At 28.1% G+C, this 20,087-nt stretch overlaps 1 protein-coding gene across 1 annotated transcript in view; it reads left to right on the forward strand.

Moving 5' to 3' along the window:
* Window positions 1-1,111: 1,111 nt before the first annotated feature.
* The window catches only part of LOC142322874 (uncharacterized), a 58,371-nt gene continuing 39,395 nt past the window's right edge, over window positions 1,112-20,087 (forward strand). Inside the window, exon 1 of the mRNA XM_075361964.1 lies at window positions 1,112-2,135. Coding sequence (XP_075218079.1) covers window positions 1,151-2,135 — 985 coding nt within the window. The 5' untranslated portion in view covers window positions 1,112-1,150. The remainder of the gene's footprint in view (window positions 2,136-20,087) is intronic.

Raw genomic sequence — 20,087 nt, forward strand, 5'->3', positions numbered from 1 at the left:
ATCATTATCTATTCGTGTTTAATTAAGGCTAATTTTAAAAATAAGTTATAATTACGGCCTATTTTATTGTGAATAATATAATTTTTGTTTAATAAAACCAGATAATTTGTTTAAATGTATGTAAGCTGAGTTTATTAAATAAAGGGGTTTGAACTTGAAAAATATTTCTATATAATTCTATATCAATTACGGAATTATTATCGTTGACAAATAAAAAAAAATAAAATTACAACGGTTAAGATTGTTTTGTTCAATTTAATTAAACGAAACAAAAGCTGAATTTTATTTAGTAAATAAAATTAGAAAAAAAAAAGATAAATAAAGAAAGAGAATTAGTTACGTAACGAGATTATTAGTTATTAAATGTAAGTCGATAAAGGCAAGTTGTTAATAACGGGGACATGTCATGTTCACCTGGACGGTTGTGTAAGTGTGGAATGTGATGAAAACCGGATAGATGTATTATTAAACTTAGTGCCAGCACTGTGGATGACACAGATTGAGATATAACGTATCGGAACGGCGTTCCGCAAACAATATGCTAATGACTATATCGGATGGAAAAAATATTTTACAGAAAAATCACATGACAATAAGTATAGCCTTGCGTTTAAATCCATCGCTATTATTAGACAGACCTTCTTCTTCTAGCACACGTTGTAATAATACTTCCATCTTCATTTAATACCGTCCAACAGCTTAATCTGAAACTCCGCCTCTTAGATTAATAACAATATCAATACGATGGTGGGAGGAAGCCCTGTAAGAGAAGTTTCGATTGGTCGATTCTCCCTCCAGATTACCTGTACGGTGCGCATGCGCTAAGAGGGGTGGAAGCGAAAGGCGGAGCTACGTCGTTCTCCCTTTGACATTAACACACGAGACCCGACATGTCCAGTTAATATAGATAGTAATGTTTTGAACTGGTTGCGGTCAGGTGGGGGGGAGTGGGCGGTCTCGAAAAAGGGGCAGACAGATTTTTGAAGTGAAGTCTTAGTTTTAGCTGTCAGTGGTGAGACCGGGCTTGACGTTTCACCTTTACTAAGTGACAACTTCAACTCGCCGCCTATCCTATGTCTTTATCTGTCCCGGAGGGGTGCAGTCTCGGCAGTGTGTGCTGATGGTGGTGCTCTGACGGTCTTCCATCCTCATGGCTCTGGAGACGGAGCGGTGCAGTCCGAGCAATGCTTCTAGTCCCGGCCCTATGCCCAATCGACGTCCTGGCGCGGAAGCCGGCGGCAACGGCGACAAACCCCGTTCCGCGTTTCATCAGATCGCGTTGCTCACCCGGCAAGACGATGCCGCCGTATCCAGGTTGCAGGACGCCGAATCTCCCGGCCGCGAAAAGTCTTCCAAAACTCCGGAAGACCGTCCGATGTCGACGGAATCTTCTTCTAACCTCCAGAGACCCTTCAGCAGGGAATCTTCCTCTCCGACCAGCTCTTTGGATCAACCTCGACGAAACGGTTTCCTTCCGGAACCGCGACAACAAGCCTACCATCCAGATATCTCACCCTCTTTATCTCTCGTGTACGGAATATTACCGAGACTGCCTATGGGCCTTCCTTTAACGAACGTTTACCATCCGGACGGTTACTCTAGGCTACCGACCGCGTTGCCAAAATTTCCAGAACAGCCGGCGAGCACGTTGTTTCGCAGTCAAAGTCCCGAAAGACTATACAAGCTTCAATCGCAGCAAGTGAGAAACAGTCGTTATCCGGAAAACAATAACGCTTGTAGTTCTGTGTCTTTAAGTCAGAACAGCGGTAGTTGCAACTGCTGTCGTTCTCCTACGCCGCCCAGAACACCTCCTAGTCCCGGCAATCGAGAACAACAACAGCAACCACCAGGACCGTCGAATTCGTTGACCTTTTCTGTTGACAATATACTACGACCTGAATTCGGTAGAAGTGCGCTTATCACTTCGAAATCGAGAACGGTTAAACGTCCTGTGTCAGAAGGAAGTAATCACCAACAGCAACAAAAGAAAATCAGTCCTGCGGTGTCACCGGCGAGAAAATCATCCGATAAAATACAATCTGAAAGTTCCGAGGATTCATCGTCGAAGGACACCAATGAGATTATGTGGCCGGCTTGGGTTTATTGTACTCGATATTCTGACAGACCGTCTTCAGGTTAGTAAATAAAATTATGCTTACAGTATGTTATCGTTAAGATATATAAAATGCAATCGAAATATATTAAAATATTCAAATTATGTTGTTATATGAAAGCGATTTTGTTAAATACAGATAATAATGTTAAGAATAATGCTTTGTTATCTGTATAAATAAAACTGTATATTAGCTTATCTGCAAATACATGTTACAGTAAACGAAAAACATAATCTAAAAAAATTCTACTGTATTTAATCTTTTTTTTACGAAAGGTATTTTTTCATAACCTAAAATACAACAAAATTATTTATTTTAATATTTAACGAATTTAAGTCTACTATTAAACTACATATTAGATTTTAATACACCGTAGTGTCATGTGGTAATAGATATACAGACAACAGTCATTAAAAATGCTGTCATGATATGTCGTTATACAGTTTAAACTACGGGAAACTATTTGTAGATTACTACAAACAATATAGTGTAAATAAAAAATAAAGTATCTAATTGAATGTCAATATTACATAAGAAAACGGGTAAACAAAATAATATATTGTTTGGTTAGGAAAAATTTTAACTTGATAAATGTATCAGGTAAAGCTTCTGGTTCCGTATATTGAATATATTAGCGCGGTCCAGATAGCTTAAAGATATCAATAATTAATAGTTGATAAATTAATACGTTAGCCCTTTTAATTAAAAAATATATATATATACTGTATATGAGGGGCTTTCCGATCGCACATAAATTACAACTACTCCGTTTTATGGTGACACATACAAATTGTTTTACGAAACTGTGAATGTATCGGTGAAATAAATAAGCAAAATTATTTTTATTTTTGTTAATAGTTTTGAATTATTATATATTTAAATAAGACATTTTATTTTATTTGAATCGAAAATAAAGGTTACTTCTCCAAAATTTCTTTAACAAGTAAAAATCTTTAACGATTTATTTTTTTTTTTTATGTAGTGTCCTCAAAATGTTATAAAATGACTAACCCCCTTATTAAATTTTTCTCTGTGGATATAAGTACGGCTAAACAATAATTAATTGTGCGATGTTATATTGACGAAAGGACATTGTATTTTAGGTTATAGTATTAAATATTACTTACACGGATAAATGTAACAGGTTTTTAACCGATTCTAACAAATTAAAAAAAAAACTATTAATACCACAAAAATAATCCCTGCTTGAATTAACACGTCTTTCTATTGTGATCATCTACCCAGATATTTTTAGACTTTATGGTTACTGTAAATCACATGATAAGTAAGGTCTTAAATTAATTATATGGAAATATATAAAATAAACATGAACATAGAGAATTTTATAAAATCTTCTTTTTTTTAATATAAATCCACGGATTAAAAAAGGGATCAATTTATTTACAGTACAGTGTCTATTAACCGATAATCCAAAACAAAACTGAGGAATTTTTAAAAAATATATAAAAATACATTTCTTTGTACTTAATAAAACAAAAATCAACTGTTTTCCGTTATATTAATATAGCTTAATAATTATCTTAATTTAAAACTAATCTTAATTAAAATATACAATCAAAAACATTTTGTATACATTAAGCTTAATTATTAGTATTAAAGTTTTAGAAAATATTTGAATAAAAAAGTGAATCTGATTAGATAAATGATAAAATATATACGATGTTTAAATACACCCGGGAATTAAAACACCCGTAATGAATGATTACAGCGCTAAAATGATTGAAGTAAGTCTTCTTTTAAAATTTACTTTTTCCCGTTGAAAAATATACGAAACAATTATCTTTTTCTTGCTTTTAGGTTGTTTTATTGCGCTGTCTTCACAAAATTCCAACAATTAAATTATGAAGCGGCGTTTACTTAAGCTTTATTTATTATTACTTTTTTAAATAAATTTAAAAACCGATTGATTCTACCTTTGTAAAAAAATATAAAATAATTTTAACCGTTTCATAAAAATTGTGTTCAAATTTATATATTATTTAATTACAATAAAGGTAATTAAAATATTTTTTATTTATTATTTTTTTTACTATGAATACAAGCGGAAAAAATTGCCTTCTACATATCTTAATTTATTTTCTTAATAAATTCTTATTAGAAAATCGGTACTGTCGAGTTCAAAGAAAGATATAAAACATGATACGTACTCTGTTCCGAATTAAAAAATATTACATAACCCTAACCTTAACTTACACGTGTATATTATAATCTTTCGTTTTGAGGTCTATTATAATGAGAGGAGGGGGAACTTTGTCAAGAGAGTTACTCCAAAATAAATCAAACTTGTTTTTATTGTATTAATACTATAATTAATATAAATTTATAAAATATTTAATTATTTTGGACATAGTTAAAATTATGTAAGACAACTTTTTTTTCTACAACGTAAGTTTATGCTTTATTAGTTTTTATTATAATTAAGTAAATAGACAAATTCAACAAAACTCTATTTTTTTTTTGTATTTACGAGATGTAAATACAAAATGTTAATGATTAAAAGAAACTGAAAGTTTTCTACTTTTTAAAAAGAAAACTCAAAATTTATAATTATTTACAAAATTTAAATACTTTGTTGAAAATTTGTGAAACACGTGTAAATGAATTATTTATAAAAGTGCTTATAAAATACGAAATCTAAAACCCTTAAATTTGGATTTAAAATGAAAAAAAAAGCTTTTATTTGTTAAAATAATCTAAAAGTTAATTTATCATTAAAAAATAAAAACAGGTAATTTAACCTGTAATAAAAAATACATTATAAGAAAAATACAAAAATGTAAAACCCGTAGTTACATAACTGTAAATAAATAAGCTAAATCCATTTATTTATATAATTTTTGATATTTATAAAAAAAGTAAATATCGATAAATCAAACCTACAGGCTTTTCTGTTATCAGTTTCAATTTTACCAAAAAAATAAATTTATAAAAATATAGAATTGAACTCGTTTTTATTTTCGTTTTGGATATCTTGAGAAAAAACAAAACTACTGGTCGACTGATAAAGTTATCAAAAATATCGGTCATCATCTTAGTAATCGAGGTATATTTGGGGGTTGAATAACATAAAATTTTTAATTTATTGTAATTTACTGTAGCTGTGAGTTTTATGATAAAAAAATAACGTTTTTGTTTTTCTTCCACATTTTGAAAATATTTTAACTGATAATATTAAAAAAACGAAACGCTTTAGCAGGTCTGCGAGTCGGAGCTTTTAACTTTCATTAGCCTTTAATTTTTTTATCAAATTTATAGATGCGGGAAAAAAAATATTAAAATAATTTAAATATTACAAACTGAAAATTAAAAAAAACTGAATATTTTTTCTGATTTTAATTTACATGTTTCAGGTAAACATCGTATCAAACATTAGGATTATCTTTATAATAGTTATATTTCCCTCCCTTTTATTATAGGGTGTTTCAAAAATCTCCACTTCAAAATCAACACTTTGAAATTTTCAAAAAACTACTTTATACTAAAAATACGAAATAGAAATAAAATTATTCTATACGTTTATTTGATGCTTTTTACCGCGTAAATCGTGTTATAGAAATATCAATAAAATTAAAAATAATTTGAAACCCTTCTTTGAATTCTCTTTATCTAATAAATAACATTATTGATACCGGCTTTTAGTTTAGTAACTATTTTAAATTAATTTTTTTACAGTTCTTTTCAGAAAACCCCACCTTTCAAAAAATGCAAAAGACTTCGTGATGGTTACAAGGATTCCATAACGGTTTAGAAATTAGTTCTGCAAAAGAAAAAAAAAATGTTCACTGGATTTATTTCAAGAATCTCTAAAAATAGTCGAATCTTAACTACAATGACGAAATAAGTGTAGAACTCAGGATGATCAACATAGATTAATTAATTTAAAAAAAAAAAAAATCACAAAATAAGTAAATCAATTCTTTACGAAAAATGATTTTAAACAATCTAAAGAAATATCAGTTTTAAAGAAACTTATAATTTTTTTAAGCTGTCGATTAGAGTCCGTAATGTGAGGTTAGAAATATAACTTCCATATAACTAAAGACTTATAAATTAGAATTTAAAATATAAAGTAAAATTACTGTCAGTAAGAAATGTTTTCGAATATATCTGTAATACCCTCGCGGCTATTTATTGCTTTAAAAAAACTTTTAAAAACGTAAATAATTACCATTTTTAATAGAAATAAAAAAAAACCAGGATATTATTAAAAAATTGAGATTAAATCAGTAAATTGTCACGATTAATAGTCATTACGATCGCGCTACAGTAATTTCTTTTCGTAATAATAAAAGATAAAACAACCCTTTAAAAGCCAAATAACACTGTTTATTTTTAATTCCACGGCTAAAAACGTAACAATTTGTTAAAACCTATAGTCTGAGTACAAAAGAAGAAATTGCTACAAAATTTCATAAAATATTTTACTACAATGTATCTGTGTTTTTAATTAAATCTTCTAGTCTCCGATACACGAATTATGAATCATTTCATACGTGTAAAAAAAAAAGATTTCAAGTGCGTAGTGAAAGTTTTGAATAACATGTTACTTATATTCCATCTGTTAAAAAAAAATTAACTCATTCTTTTCTTGTAAAATAAACAAACATTATTTTTTGTTTTTAAAAACTAAAAATATTTTGGCCTTAACCTGACATAAACTTCTTTAGTTCTTTGTATCGTTAACGTTACAGTGGTTTTCCAAGCTTATGAAAGGTGATTCAAGGAAAAATAAATAATTATGGGAAAATATGTTACGTGTATTTCACCGTTAAGTTCATGAAAATGAACAAGTTACCTTTTTTTAAAAAAAAAACATAAGTGTTTTTATTTGATTTCGTTAATGATTTCCTTCCAGCATTATAATAATAAGTTACTGAAATATTTAATTCTATATATATATATGACGCATTAACCGTTAAAATAATAATAAAAGAAATTATTTATCCTATAATTAAAAAACAAAGCAAAACATGTGCTTATTAGAAGTTAAAATATCTTTATCATTTATTAAAAGTAAATTTTTATTACTCGGATAATAAAGAAGAAAAACAAGCAGTTACAGGTTCAACGAATTTTAAAATGTTTCATTGCGTGAATAACAGTTGATAATTCAATTCAAAGACCTTGATAATATTTTCATTTTATTCTAAGTTTTCTTTTTCTTTAACAAAAATTCACAAAGAAATAGAAGTAATACCTTATTGTACTAATTGTATTAAAAATTAATTTAATTACAGTTGAGCCGACTTAATATTATAAAATTTTTCCTAAAAAAGAAAATAAACAAAAAAAAAATTAGCGTAGGTCTTCATAAAACACAACCGAAGTACATTACAGGAAACTATATTTACGCTTCGTTGATATTCATGTTTTCAATATTTTTACTTTATATACTATACAGGCTACAGGCTAATTAATCTTGCAGATTTATTTTGTACATTACTAAAAAAATAAAAATAAATAAAATTACAAAAATAATATTCTAATATTAATTCTTGGTAGCTTTTAAAAAAAAAATTAATTTTATAAATAATTTTTTTTTTCATTTTAGTTGATTAAATGTAAAAAAGAATTTACTTACTTAAATCAAAAGTCCATAAAATGCATTTCTTACACAAAATAGAAATTTAAAAACGAATTATTAAAAAAAAAAAAAACAACAATCGGGGTATATGAATACGATAAATATATTTCAACAATTACGTAAGTCGAATAATAGTTACAGATCTGTATGTTTATGCATGAGGAACGTACACATATATTATTTTATTAATAAATAATGATTCATCAACAAAAATACTATTAAAAAGTTAAAAACTAAAAAAATCTTCTTAATTGTTCAGAAACGTAAATGAAATAAATTATTTACTACGCTGACTGCTATAACAACAATAATAATAATAGTAATGACAATAATAATATCCTGTATTTTTTATTGCATATTCATGATTTTAAAAATTAATAATATCTTATGATTTATAACTTAATAATCTGGTTCAATGAAACAAAATATATATATATATAGTACCTTTCTGTTCATTTACTTGACATTTAAACGTATGTGCACGCGCTCATTTAATACGTTTTGCCTAAACAATTAAATATCTGACAACAGTATAATAAATGTGCTGTCAAAATATTATGAAGAAAAAACATTTGCATAATCTATACTATACTTATTACTGGTTTTTTTATAATTTTTATTTTTTTTAACTTAAGTTAAAATGGAGATTCTCAATTCGACAACTACGTTTTTATTATTTTTTTTGTGTTCAAAATTACAATATCTACATAAATGTTATGAAGATTAAAATAAAAGTTGTCGATATTATTGCTCGGTATTAGATAGAATAATGACATATAACTTAATGATTTTCGAAGTGTTTTCACGTTAAAGATCAGGAAAATTTGTTGGAAAACTTAAAATAAAAAAATAATATTATTCCTGAATTCTAGAAAGGCTTAATTACACTCGACAGCACTCTCGTTATTTAATTTCTGGATTTTTCTTTTTTTTTAATTTTGTCAAAATGCAAGTTTCTTGTTTTAACGTTTGAGAAATGGGCGTTTTTCCATAAAAATTTGCAGTTTTGTGTAGGTCTATTAACATTTAAAAAAATAATAACAAAATTAAATAATTTTCGATACTTCTTTAAATTTATTTTTGGAAGTCGGGATAGAAATTAAGGGTGAATTAGTTGTTTTTAATTAGGTGCTGAATTCTAAAACGTAAAGATTTAAAAAACAGTATTATTTTTCATTTTCTAGGGTGGTTTATTTGTAAATCAGTTTGATTATTTTATTTCAATTTTATCTTCATTGGAAAAAAACATGAACTTACAAATTTTGTCAAGCTAACATTAGAATTTACTAACCATGATAATTCACAATATATTTTTAGTTTGTTTGCTTATAATTTCTTTGATTAAAATATATTTATACAGGTGAAACTAAAGAGGAAATTAGCTTTCTTTACTTATTAATTTTCTTACCTACTTTCAAGTAAAATTACTTTTCTATAAATAAAAAATTTTTAAAAAATTAACCGGTTTTATTTTTTATTTTGATTTTAATAAAAATTTAATCTAAATACAAATACAACCTTCCACCAAAGGGTGGTAAACAACAATAAAAACAAAAAAAAACCAAACCAGATTTTAAATCCGTATTTTTTATAGATTTTATCGCATAAATTATAGCAATAAAACAATAAATGAAACGAAGTTTTGCATCGGAAGATGGATTGAAGTAAAGTATGAGAAAAAACTTGAGCATAATCTATTTTTCCAGATTTATACCTAATGCAGTGTTTTGTGAGTTAATAATACTTATTTAAATTAAATTAGTAAGAACGTTTAATAAAAACGATTTTTTTTGGTGTTGCACAAACGAATTTAATCGGACGCTTTGTAGGAGCTTTGAGCAGAACATTCGCTATTATAATTAATTATATAAATAAATTCGATTAATTATAAACAATCTTTTTGTTTTCTTAATTCTCTTTTCCGATTTAAAATTTTCTCTTTTTCCGACTTCAAATTTAGAAGTCGGCTACAAATGAAAAGCAACTACCAGTAACTTACCAGAAATTTGGTGACCGATTTCAAAAGATGGAAATTTAAAGGAGTATTGAAAAAGTAGAATTTTTTGGTGCGTTTTGTGAAGTCGTTTTTTTAAAGTTAATTTTACATTTTAGGTTGATTTCAGAAGAAAGCTACCTATATTAATGGGCACCATGATTCGACTTCCGGAAAATTTCGACATATCTTCGCGTTTCACATCTCCCAGACCCCAAAACTACAGTCAGTTAAAAAGTTGATATCTACATTTATACATATATATTTCACTTTTTGTGGACACGATAACTGCCGTAATTTTGCGCCAATCACTTACAAATTATTCCAAAATAACCCGTCCCAAAATCTCAGTCGAGTTCGTTAACGGTCAAAATCGGACCATGGGGGTGGAAATGGGGAGGCTTTTTAAAAAAACAAAATATTGTAGCGATGTTTTGTTTTTAACTTTCTTATTAAGCCAAATATCGAATTTCTTTAAAGTTCCTACTACTCTTTGAATAAGGGCCTAAAACTTATATAAGTAAAGGTTTTGATATCACTTACCAGTGGCTCAGGGGGTGGAAAAAATGGGATTTCGAAGACAAAAAAAAAATCAAACCTCCCTTAATAAACAGAGTATCGAATCGGTTTAACGTGGTCGTTAGTCCTCTAAACATTACCTAAAACGTTTGTCTGAAACAAGTTTTGATATGACCAACCCTTACGACTAGGGATGACCAAAATGTTTCTGCAATTGTAAGAAAATGCGGCTTGTCGTATGCTAAATATGTGAAACATTTTTTCATATGCAACCATTGTCGTATTGAGTAAATTAGACGTTTTTTTAACTGTAAGGTGGAAATCCCTTACTTAGCACCGGTGAAATCTACCTTCGCCTTCCGGCGTGCCGAAAGGGAATTTCTTTTATTTTATTAAAATAATGATAGATCTTCAAAAAACCTTAATCTGTATGAAAATTCTGTTTGTAAGAAAAGAAAACTTGTAACACTGCTTGTTGATAAAAGTAGATAATAAAGTCGATAGAGAGACTGCTACCGGAGTGAATTAACTAAAATGCTAGAATATTTGTTTTTAATTTTGTATTACTATGGTGTATGTGTAATCAGATGGATTACGTCAAACTAATGTTTTTTATCCAACGTTTTTCAACAAATTTTTACTAGTATTTTCTTAAAAATACATTTAATATCAGAATATTATCGTTATTTCTATATTATATTATTATATATAATAATCCAGTACTGAGCAATAATGACGAAAAAAGAAAAAACTTTAAATCGTTTACATAAATCGTAAGTTTTCGTTTTAAAATCTTCCACGGATTTTTTCATTATTGTTATTTATTTTATTAAAAACTTACAACTGCATCAACAGTGGTATTTTTTGTATTAATTTCATAAAAGAACTACTGAAATTTGTCCATTTGGTGCAGAGTAAAGATTAAACATACATATAAAAAAAATACAGGTCAAATTGAAAATTTCTTTTAACATGTTTTCAGATATGCGCCAAAAATTGTTATATATTTTGTATATTATATGATACAAGAATTCGAAGAAAAATTTAAATATTCGTACATAGTCAAAAAAAACAAAAAAAAAAAAAACAGAAAAACAATTGTTAAATCTCAATTATCCTGATTTGCGTAACATTGCTCCCAAATCATCACTAGTTTGTCGATCTCCATGGCGGAGTGGTAGCATCTCAGTTTTTCATTCGGAGGTCCCGGGTTTGAGTCAGAGTCAGGTATGGCGTTTTTCATACGTTACGTAATTCAATTTCCATATCCGATGCCACATAAGCTTTAAGGTTATGTGGCATAACAATGTTAAGATCTAAATTAAAAATATTATTATCTAAAATTAAAATAAAATTTACTTTTTAATTAATTATTAATAAGAATTCCTTTCATCAAATTTAGAAAATTAAGATATAAAAAAAACAATTAACTCTATCGTACGGTTGCGGGGATTTCATAATATAAAATTAACCGTTTTGTCGTGAAAATTATCTATTTTATCTACTTAATTGTTTTAATTGGCTTTAATTATATTAATTAACGTTTTGTGAACTTCTTCCGGAGTACTACATTCAATTCATACGCTTCGATGGTGTTTGTATATTGCGGGTCTATTATAGCCTATCATTGACCATCTTAATACTTTTTACAGAAAATTACAATAAAGTGTCTAGATTCAATTTTTTATAAGGTCTATAGAAGTCTACCGATAGATCGTACGACTTCTTTGAGAATTCTTCTTAAAACGTCAGGGAATACATAAAAGTATAACGAATATACATAAAAAATTATCTGATGATACAGCTATTCATTCTACATTTATAAAATTATCATCTTCTCGGTTTTTATCTTTAAGAGAAAAATATAAAAAAACTCTTGAAAGAATTGAATTGTGTTTAGAAAAACTTAAATTACACTGATAAACATAATTTTTGTTTCCTAACATGCGATACATGATTTTAATCTGTTTTTTGATACTGAAAACGAATATGAATTCAAAATCTTTCTATCACCCACCATTTTTGAAAAAGTTTTAAATTTTAATTAAAGGATTTTTTCATTTTTCAACGTACAGTTAGCATTTTAAGATCGATATTGTATTTTGTTGGCTCACTTTTTAATGTTTAAATTTGTTAACATAATTTGTAAGCTATAAATAAGCAATAGACAAAGAATTAAACCATATCATAGTCACATATTATGACATCGTATCTAATACTGAAGAATGAGCATTCATGGACAAGATTAATCATGTCTGTGCAGGTCAAAACATGTAGCTGAAACCACAGCTGTGTTGTTTGTATTAAGACTGGATTTAGGAATGAATTAATTTTGTTTAGTCTTATTGCTGTCTTAAGTTTGTTAACAGTGCAGTGTCATAATGCCTTGAAATTGTGTGAATGATATGGATGCCTTTTGTTATGTGTGTGGTAATTTTACCGTAAAATAAAATAGAAAAAACATTACATCTTTAAAAAAAAAAACATATAATTTGTACTTTTAGTGTAAAATTGGTGATTAGGATAAGACGTATGCTCATATTGTATGCACTAATTGTTCTGTATATTTAAGAGGATGGTTGAGAGGTAGACGGAAGGCTTTGCCATTTGGTGTACCTATGGTTTGGCGTGAACCAAAGGATCATGTAATCGACTGTTACTTTGTTTAGAATTTGTAAAAAATCTAAACATACTGTAAAATATTCTTCATTGCAATCTGCAATCAGGACTGTATCTAACCGTGAAATTATTCCAGTTCCTGAGCCACCTGTAAATTTATGTTTTGAAAGCAGCAATAAAGAATCAGGCAGTACTCAAGAAGACAACAATGATTTTGATTTTGAATTATCTTCCAATAAGCCACATCTTATGTCACGAGGTGAATTAAATGACTTGGTTAGGTTAGGAATTAAAATTTATCAAAAAATCAAGCGAAACTGTTAAGATCGAGACTGCAAGGTTGAAATTTACTTTAAAAAAATAAGAAACTTTAGGGCTTTCGAAGCCGAAAAAAAGATCATTTTCAGTACTTTATTTATGGAAATAATTTGGTTTATTACATAAATAGTGATGAGTTTATGTCGCACTTAGGACAAGCTCACAAACCTGAGGCTGGAGTCTTTTCATAGATTCGTCCAAGTTTAAAAGTTTGTTTAAAAGTGGTTCTACTACACAACGGTAACATATTTAGTATCATATTTTTTGATACTAATCGTTTATGGTATTAATTTGAAAGAAACATTCGATATGATGAAAGACGTTTTTGAAAAAATAAATATAAAAAACATAGCTGGAACAACATATGAGGCGATTTGAAAGTTACAGCTATTTTGTTAGGCATGCAGTTAGGCTATAGTAAGTACATGTGTTTTCTTTGCGAATGGAACAGCCAAGCTAGGGATAAACATTATGTCACAAAGAGTGGAAGAAATGAGACAACTTAACTCCAAATGGGAAAAATATTATTCATGAGCCCTTAGTTGAACCCAAAAAAATATTTTGACACCCTCTCCATATCACGCCAGGACTAATGAAAAATTTTGTAAAAACGATGAAGGATAGTCCTAGATTTTTGTATATCAGGCCGAAATTTCCGAACGTAAGTGAAGGAAAAATTAAAGAAGGAATACTTGTTGATCCTCAAATAAGAGGGTTGGTCAAAGATGATGTATTTAACTCAAATAATGTAGAAAGTGCAGCTTGGGCTTCATTTAAAGACGTTTGCAAAAGTTTTCTCAGCAAACAAAAATCCGACAATTACCACGATATTGTTAATCAACTTTTTACTTCATACAGAGCTATGGGATGTAATATGTCTTTAAAAATACATTTCCTCCACTCACATCTGGATTTTTTGCCGGACAACCTCGGAGACGTTAGTGACAAATACGGTGAACGTTTCCACCGAGACATTTCGGTGACGGAAAGCCGCTATAAAGCGAAATGGAATACTAACATGCTAGCCGATTACTGCTGGACATAAATTTGGGATGTGCCTGAGGCTATTTATAAAAGAAAAGCATCAGTAAAATCATTCTAACACTTATTCTAACAATTATGGCCTTGCAAAATTATAAATTTTACAGATTATAACTATATTTTCCCTAAATTCTTTTTGAAGCGTAATTTATTTAAAACTAAGGGAGATAATCGTAAATATGCATAATCGCACATCATAATAATGTTATCTACATATTTTCTTCGATTTGAAGTAAACATAAGTTACAGCTACTGTGTCTATGGTAACGGCAAAACTACTTAATATAAAAAATTCAAACTATAAAAAAATCGTTACTGTAAATTTAGGTTTTGTAATATATATATAAACAATATCAACCGTTTTAATTTTAATGAAACGGATGAAAAGATGAAAGACGTGAAAATATAGTCCAATATTTTTCCAATGGGGAACCAAACTACCGAGACACCTTATTATATCGATCAATTTTCTTTTCTGAAAAATCTATTTCTTTAATGGATTCATGGAACAGTCGTGCATTTTTTCGGTAAAATTAATTGAGTTATTTAAAATAATCCATCGATCAAACACGTTGATCACAGTAAAAAAAAAACAACACGCAAGTACAAACAAAAGGCATGACAAGTTGACATAAAGCATATTTTATTTCATTTAGTCGACAAATAAATCTTATATAGAATTACTACTTGAACTTGGGTTTTAAAATTTTAAGCGAAGATCTAAATTAAAAAATTAGTAAAAACCTCTTCTGTTATTTTTATAATGAGCACGCATGAATAAAGTATCTGGAGATAAAAATAAATTATTAATTACACCTAAAGTAACAATAAAAATATCTTCAAACGAAACACGTGGTTTCAAAAGATATCTTTATAATACAGTATATCAAGTTGCAATCTTAAGCAGTTCGTTAAAGGGCGGTTTACAGTGATGATATGTTTGCGCGCGCACGTGCGCGGATGGTATAGCGTCTAAGTTTCAATTACTTACCCTTAAACCTACGTTATTTAGCAAGTAATTTGCTAATAATAAACTGTTTACCGCAAGCGACTTAAGTTGAACGTATTTTATATACACCATAATAAATGGAATGGGGAATCGGTTGACGCTATAAAATTAACCGCGCTGTGGTAGGTTGGAATTGGAGGGTGTATTATATTTAACTAGACCTATATTTATAAACGGCAATTCATATAAACAGTTAACTAGTTTAACTATAAATTTTATACAAATATATTAATAAAAAATTAAATTTTAAATATCTCAGGCCAGATTAATGTATAGTCTATTTGAAATCCAGTTACATATCCGTTTTTTGTAAAATATCCTAACTTACGAGAACTTTGAAAACAAATTATTCTTCGAAAATATTTTACGTAGGTTTTTAAGATCCGAAAATTTTCTACCTTCATTTTTCCGCATAAAAATTCTTACCGATCACTTTAACTGAACGTATCAGATGGGGTAAAAAGGTTCCATCTTTATCCGATAAGCACCTCAGCCCCCCAAGTTGGGCTTTTTGTACAGTCACTGCATAGAATAAAAAGGTTTCTGGTCATGTCTACAGACCCGTAAAAACCTACAGAACACTAAGGATGTAGTAACCGATAAAGATTCATATATCCTTAACACGTATTCAGCGGGCGTATAGCGAAATCCTACTGAAAATCAGCAAAGAGTAAAAGATCAAGGATAAGGAAAAGCAGTTAATATGAAGATAAAGGAGCTTCTGCTCGCATAGGTATCATGAAACTGTACGCATGGATGAGGGTTTTCTTTAAAAATAATTGAGCTTTGTTTCATGTGGCTACTTGCAACCCCATAATCCTTCTGGAGATCAAAGTATATTTATTCGGGATGGTTAGTGATAAAATCTAGAACAGCTTTAATGCGTTAAAACAAATTGTTTTTTTCTCCGCATAGTAAGTAGCCACCTGAAACGAAACTCGTTTGTTTAAGGAAAACCCTCATCCATCCTCAGAATTTTGTGGGGTGTAGAAGTATTAACATACATAGATTAACTATAGTGTAATTATATAACGTTTTTTCAGCTTTGAGCCTCCAAAGCTTCCAGCATTGGAGGGTTTTTCTACTATTGCTGAATTGCTATTACATGTTGTTTGGTTTATTTTACTACTTTCAACGAACATAAATTACAAAAAGTAATAAAGAGGTGCAAATTACGGATTTAAACTTTTTTTTTTTTTTGAGTGATTACTGTGAATTTCATTCAATTTAATGAGCTAGCATAAACCAAATGACAACATGAACGTACGGAAAGATTTACTTGAATATTATTAAATTAATTTTAAGTACCTTCCTCGCTTTCATTTTTGTTATAATACAAAAAATTAAAAAAAAATTAACAAATATATATTGGTGTGTGTAGTCTGTATGTTAAATTCATATGATTATTATAAAAACATTTTTGATTGTGATATTTTTTCTTTCTTTGACGGCATTGTCGCGTGCCTTACAATATAAACTGATTATGTGAGTGACATATTAAGGGGATACAAAAACAAATTCTCCCCTCTACTTACACTCTTTCCATCCTTCTCTATCTGTTTCTATCTCTATCAGTGACTCCTTTTCTTTTCAATAGTCGGCATGATGTATATATGTAGAATAGATGACATGTAGTTTGCTGACATGATATCATGTCATCAAAATGATAATATCGGTATAAAATTATTGAACAAATGATATAACGTATCGGTATAATCAATCGTAGATCTGCGCTACTCTTTTAAATTGTTATCTAATTTTATTATTATCTTTTAATTTAAATTTTTTTTTACGACATAATTTAACATTATTAATGTTAATTATTTCCGTACGGTATTACTAATAAAAACAAAATGAAACATATTATTTGTTTAAAATTGCAGAAAGAATACTGAAGAGCTGTTAAAAAATTTAAAAATCTAGAACAGGGTTCGCATTTCAATTTATTAAACTATTATCGTTAAGTTATTAAGTAATAAATATAAATAAATACAAATACAACAAAAAAACAATTTTTGAAACATTAAAAAAAAAATGAAATAAAATAATAAACAAACAACATTGTGAGCAGTACAATCAGAAAACAAAAAGTTAACTAGCATAACTATTTATAATGTATTACCTATACCAGTTGCCTTAGCACTATGATCTGTTATTCTTAATTAAGAGCGATTTATCTTAATTACTAGCAAACTTTAGGAAAAGTTGTTGAAAAAAGTTTAAACCCATTATTAAATAGAAAATCTTAATTAAGATTTAGGAGAAAATAACATTAAATGTAATTAATCCAGTTTCATTACTCGATTATTAATGTATATAATTATATTATTTTCCTTGCAGTCAGAGATCCTTGATTCACAGATCTTCTATGACCTCTAAAACTGAATTGATCGGCTAGGCCTATATATTACATTGCAGTAATTAACAGTGGCATAAAGGTTATAGTAAGTGAATAAACTGCTTATAAATAGAAAAATAATTTAAAAAAAGTGAATTATGTTACTACTACTCTGAATATTTCATTTAGTATCTACCATGCATATAATATAGACAAAGGTATCGAAACGTACAAGTAAACCTTATAAATTATAAAATAGATTAAAAAGAACGTTGAATGAATAAAGAATTTGAGAAAAACAAAACAAAACTTATAAAAATTCTTGAACATTTTTAAAATAAATAAAATTCACAAATTTTAACGTGTAAATTTGTTAATTCAACGTAAAAAGATTTTCTTGTCCATAATTATTTTATCTTTTAGAGATTACAAAATGTTTTATTTTACAAAGAGAAAAAAATGTAATATATGCTACCGCTTTTAGGTTCTTCTACGTTTACATCTCTCTAGGATACCCTTTTTAATAATAAAATTTAAGAGTAATTGTTATTCTTCTATTCCCCATACGTTTCCCATTACTGCGAAAAATAGAACTTAAATCTAGATGTTTTTATTCTATATCACTCTAACAAGCTAACTTACTAAATTTTAAAATTAAAAAGAAAATAAATAAAATATAAACTGGATTTGGATTTAGTGATTATAAAAAAGATATTTTTAAAAATAATAAAAAATAAAAATTATAAATATCCAATTTACTGTATGGTATTTATTTGTATGGTTCTCAAATAGAAAATAGTTTTTTTCAAACTGATCGATCGAATGAAAAAGGATTTTCTCATAAAAAACTTTAATATCATGAAATTGTAATTTCTCCTTTGCCAATATTATACGTCTATTCATATATCTTAAAATATTATATTTATCTCTGTTATCATTGGTTATGTCTATCGATAAATTGTTTACGAATAATCCATTTTTTAATGAAGTTAATTTCGAGGTATGTAATTATCTAATCAACTGGGAAATAGTTACGCTAAATAATGACGATAAATATATCAACTTCTTATCTACTGTTTATTTTAACATTAAGTCTGTTAACAACATCGGGGTGAGTTAGAATTATAATTAAAGCTGACCTTGATGTAATAAATTTAGTTGGAAGTATCTAAGGATGTAAGTATGATAGTTTTATTTTATATTTCAAATTGCAACAAATATTTCAAAATAAGGGAAAATAGATCGGATGGGGTCTACTTATGTTTTATAAAAACAAACTTAATTAATTTAAAAAAATATAAATCCTTGCGTATATTTTGAATTTTATTTGAAACCCTTATTGACGGTGGTAATACTCTTTCAACATTTTTTCAATATATAAACCGCGTTATGTTAATCTAACATTTCTCTAAATGAATTGGAATGTGTTTTGAGTAGTTTTTCTGATAATGAGTACGTCATTTTCTTGGGTAATGTTAAAGTCGAGATTGATTTTGAAGATTTGCTTACTCTAAATTCATTACGGTTATTTTTGTAGTACACGAGAGAAAATTAGCGGTGGCATTTTGGTTCAGTCCATTATTGATTATATTATTATTAAAAATTGAAACATTCATTTCGAGTTAAGTACTGCTGTAATTAATTATAAAATATATCTAATCGCTGTGTGGTAGATACTAAGAAATCTTTTCAATGACGTTCGTGATAAGATGATAAGATTTATAATAATAGAAAAAAAATTGGAGGTGAATTACATAATTACGATTGGACTGATCTCATACAAAGGGGATATTAACGATTTTTATCGACAGTTGGTTTCTGCATTTCACAATTTTTATGACAATAACTCACAAATTAAATTGTGTGACAATCACATTTATTATCCCAAAAATAAGCCCTAGATGACTAAATAGATCGCTATAAAAATATCCAACAAGGATTCTTCCTTTAAGAAATGGAGAAGTTTCCTTTTAAATAACAATTATAGAACTGACTATAACAAAATCAGGAACAGGACTATTAAAATTATAAGAGATCGTAAAAATTACTATTTTAAAAATGAGATTATAAAATCGAATAATGATTCCAAGAAACTTTGGCAGATCATTAAGCTTTTAAGAGGAAAGTCTAATAATAATAATATAGATGACAACAGTTAAAACACACGAATAATCTCGGAGAAAGATATTGCTAGTAAATTTGCTAAATCCTTCGGCTCAGAGGTCAAAAATATAATTCCAAATTGCTGTGTTAAAGTTGTGCAGAATCACTAATACTTGTGCTAATACTGAAATTAATAATTTCAGTAGTACTAATTAATAATTAGTCATTTTCATGTTTCTCTAACAAACCCTCATTCTACGATAGTAGAATGAGGGTACAATTAATGAACGAATTAATTCGTATACAATTAATGTATGATACTGGTGAAAACGTTATGAAAATATTAAAAAAATTTCTACATATATATCTCCTGTACAATGCCATACACAACAGTCAGACATAAATGATGTTTATATATATATAATCTA

This window comes from Lycorma delicatula, chromosome 4 (assembly GCF_047948215.1).
Source record: "Lycorma delicatula isolate Av1 chromosome 4, ASM4794821v1, whole genome shotgun sequence".
Taxonomy (NCBI): Eukaryota; Metazoa; Arthropoda; class Insecta; order Hemiptera; family Fulgoridae; genus Lycorma; species Lycorma delicatula.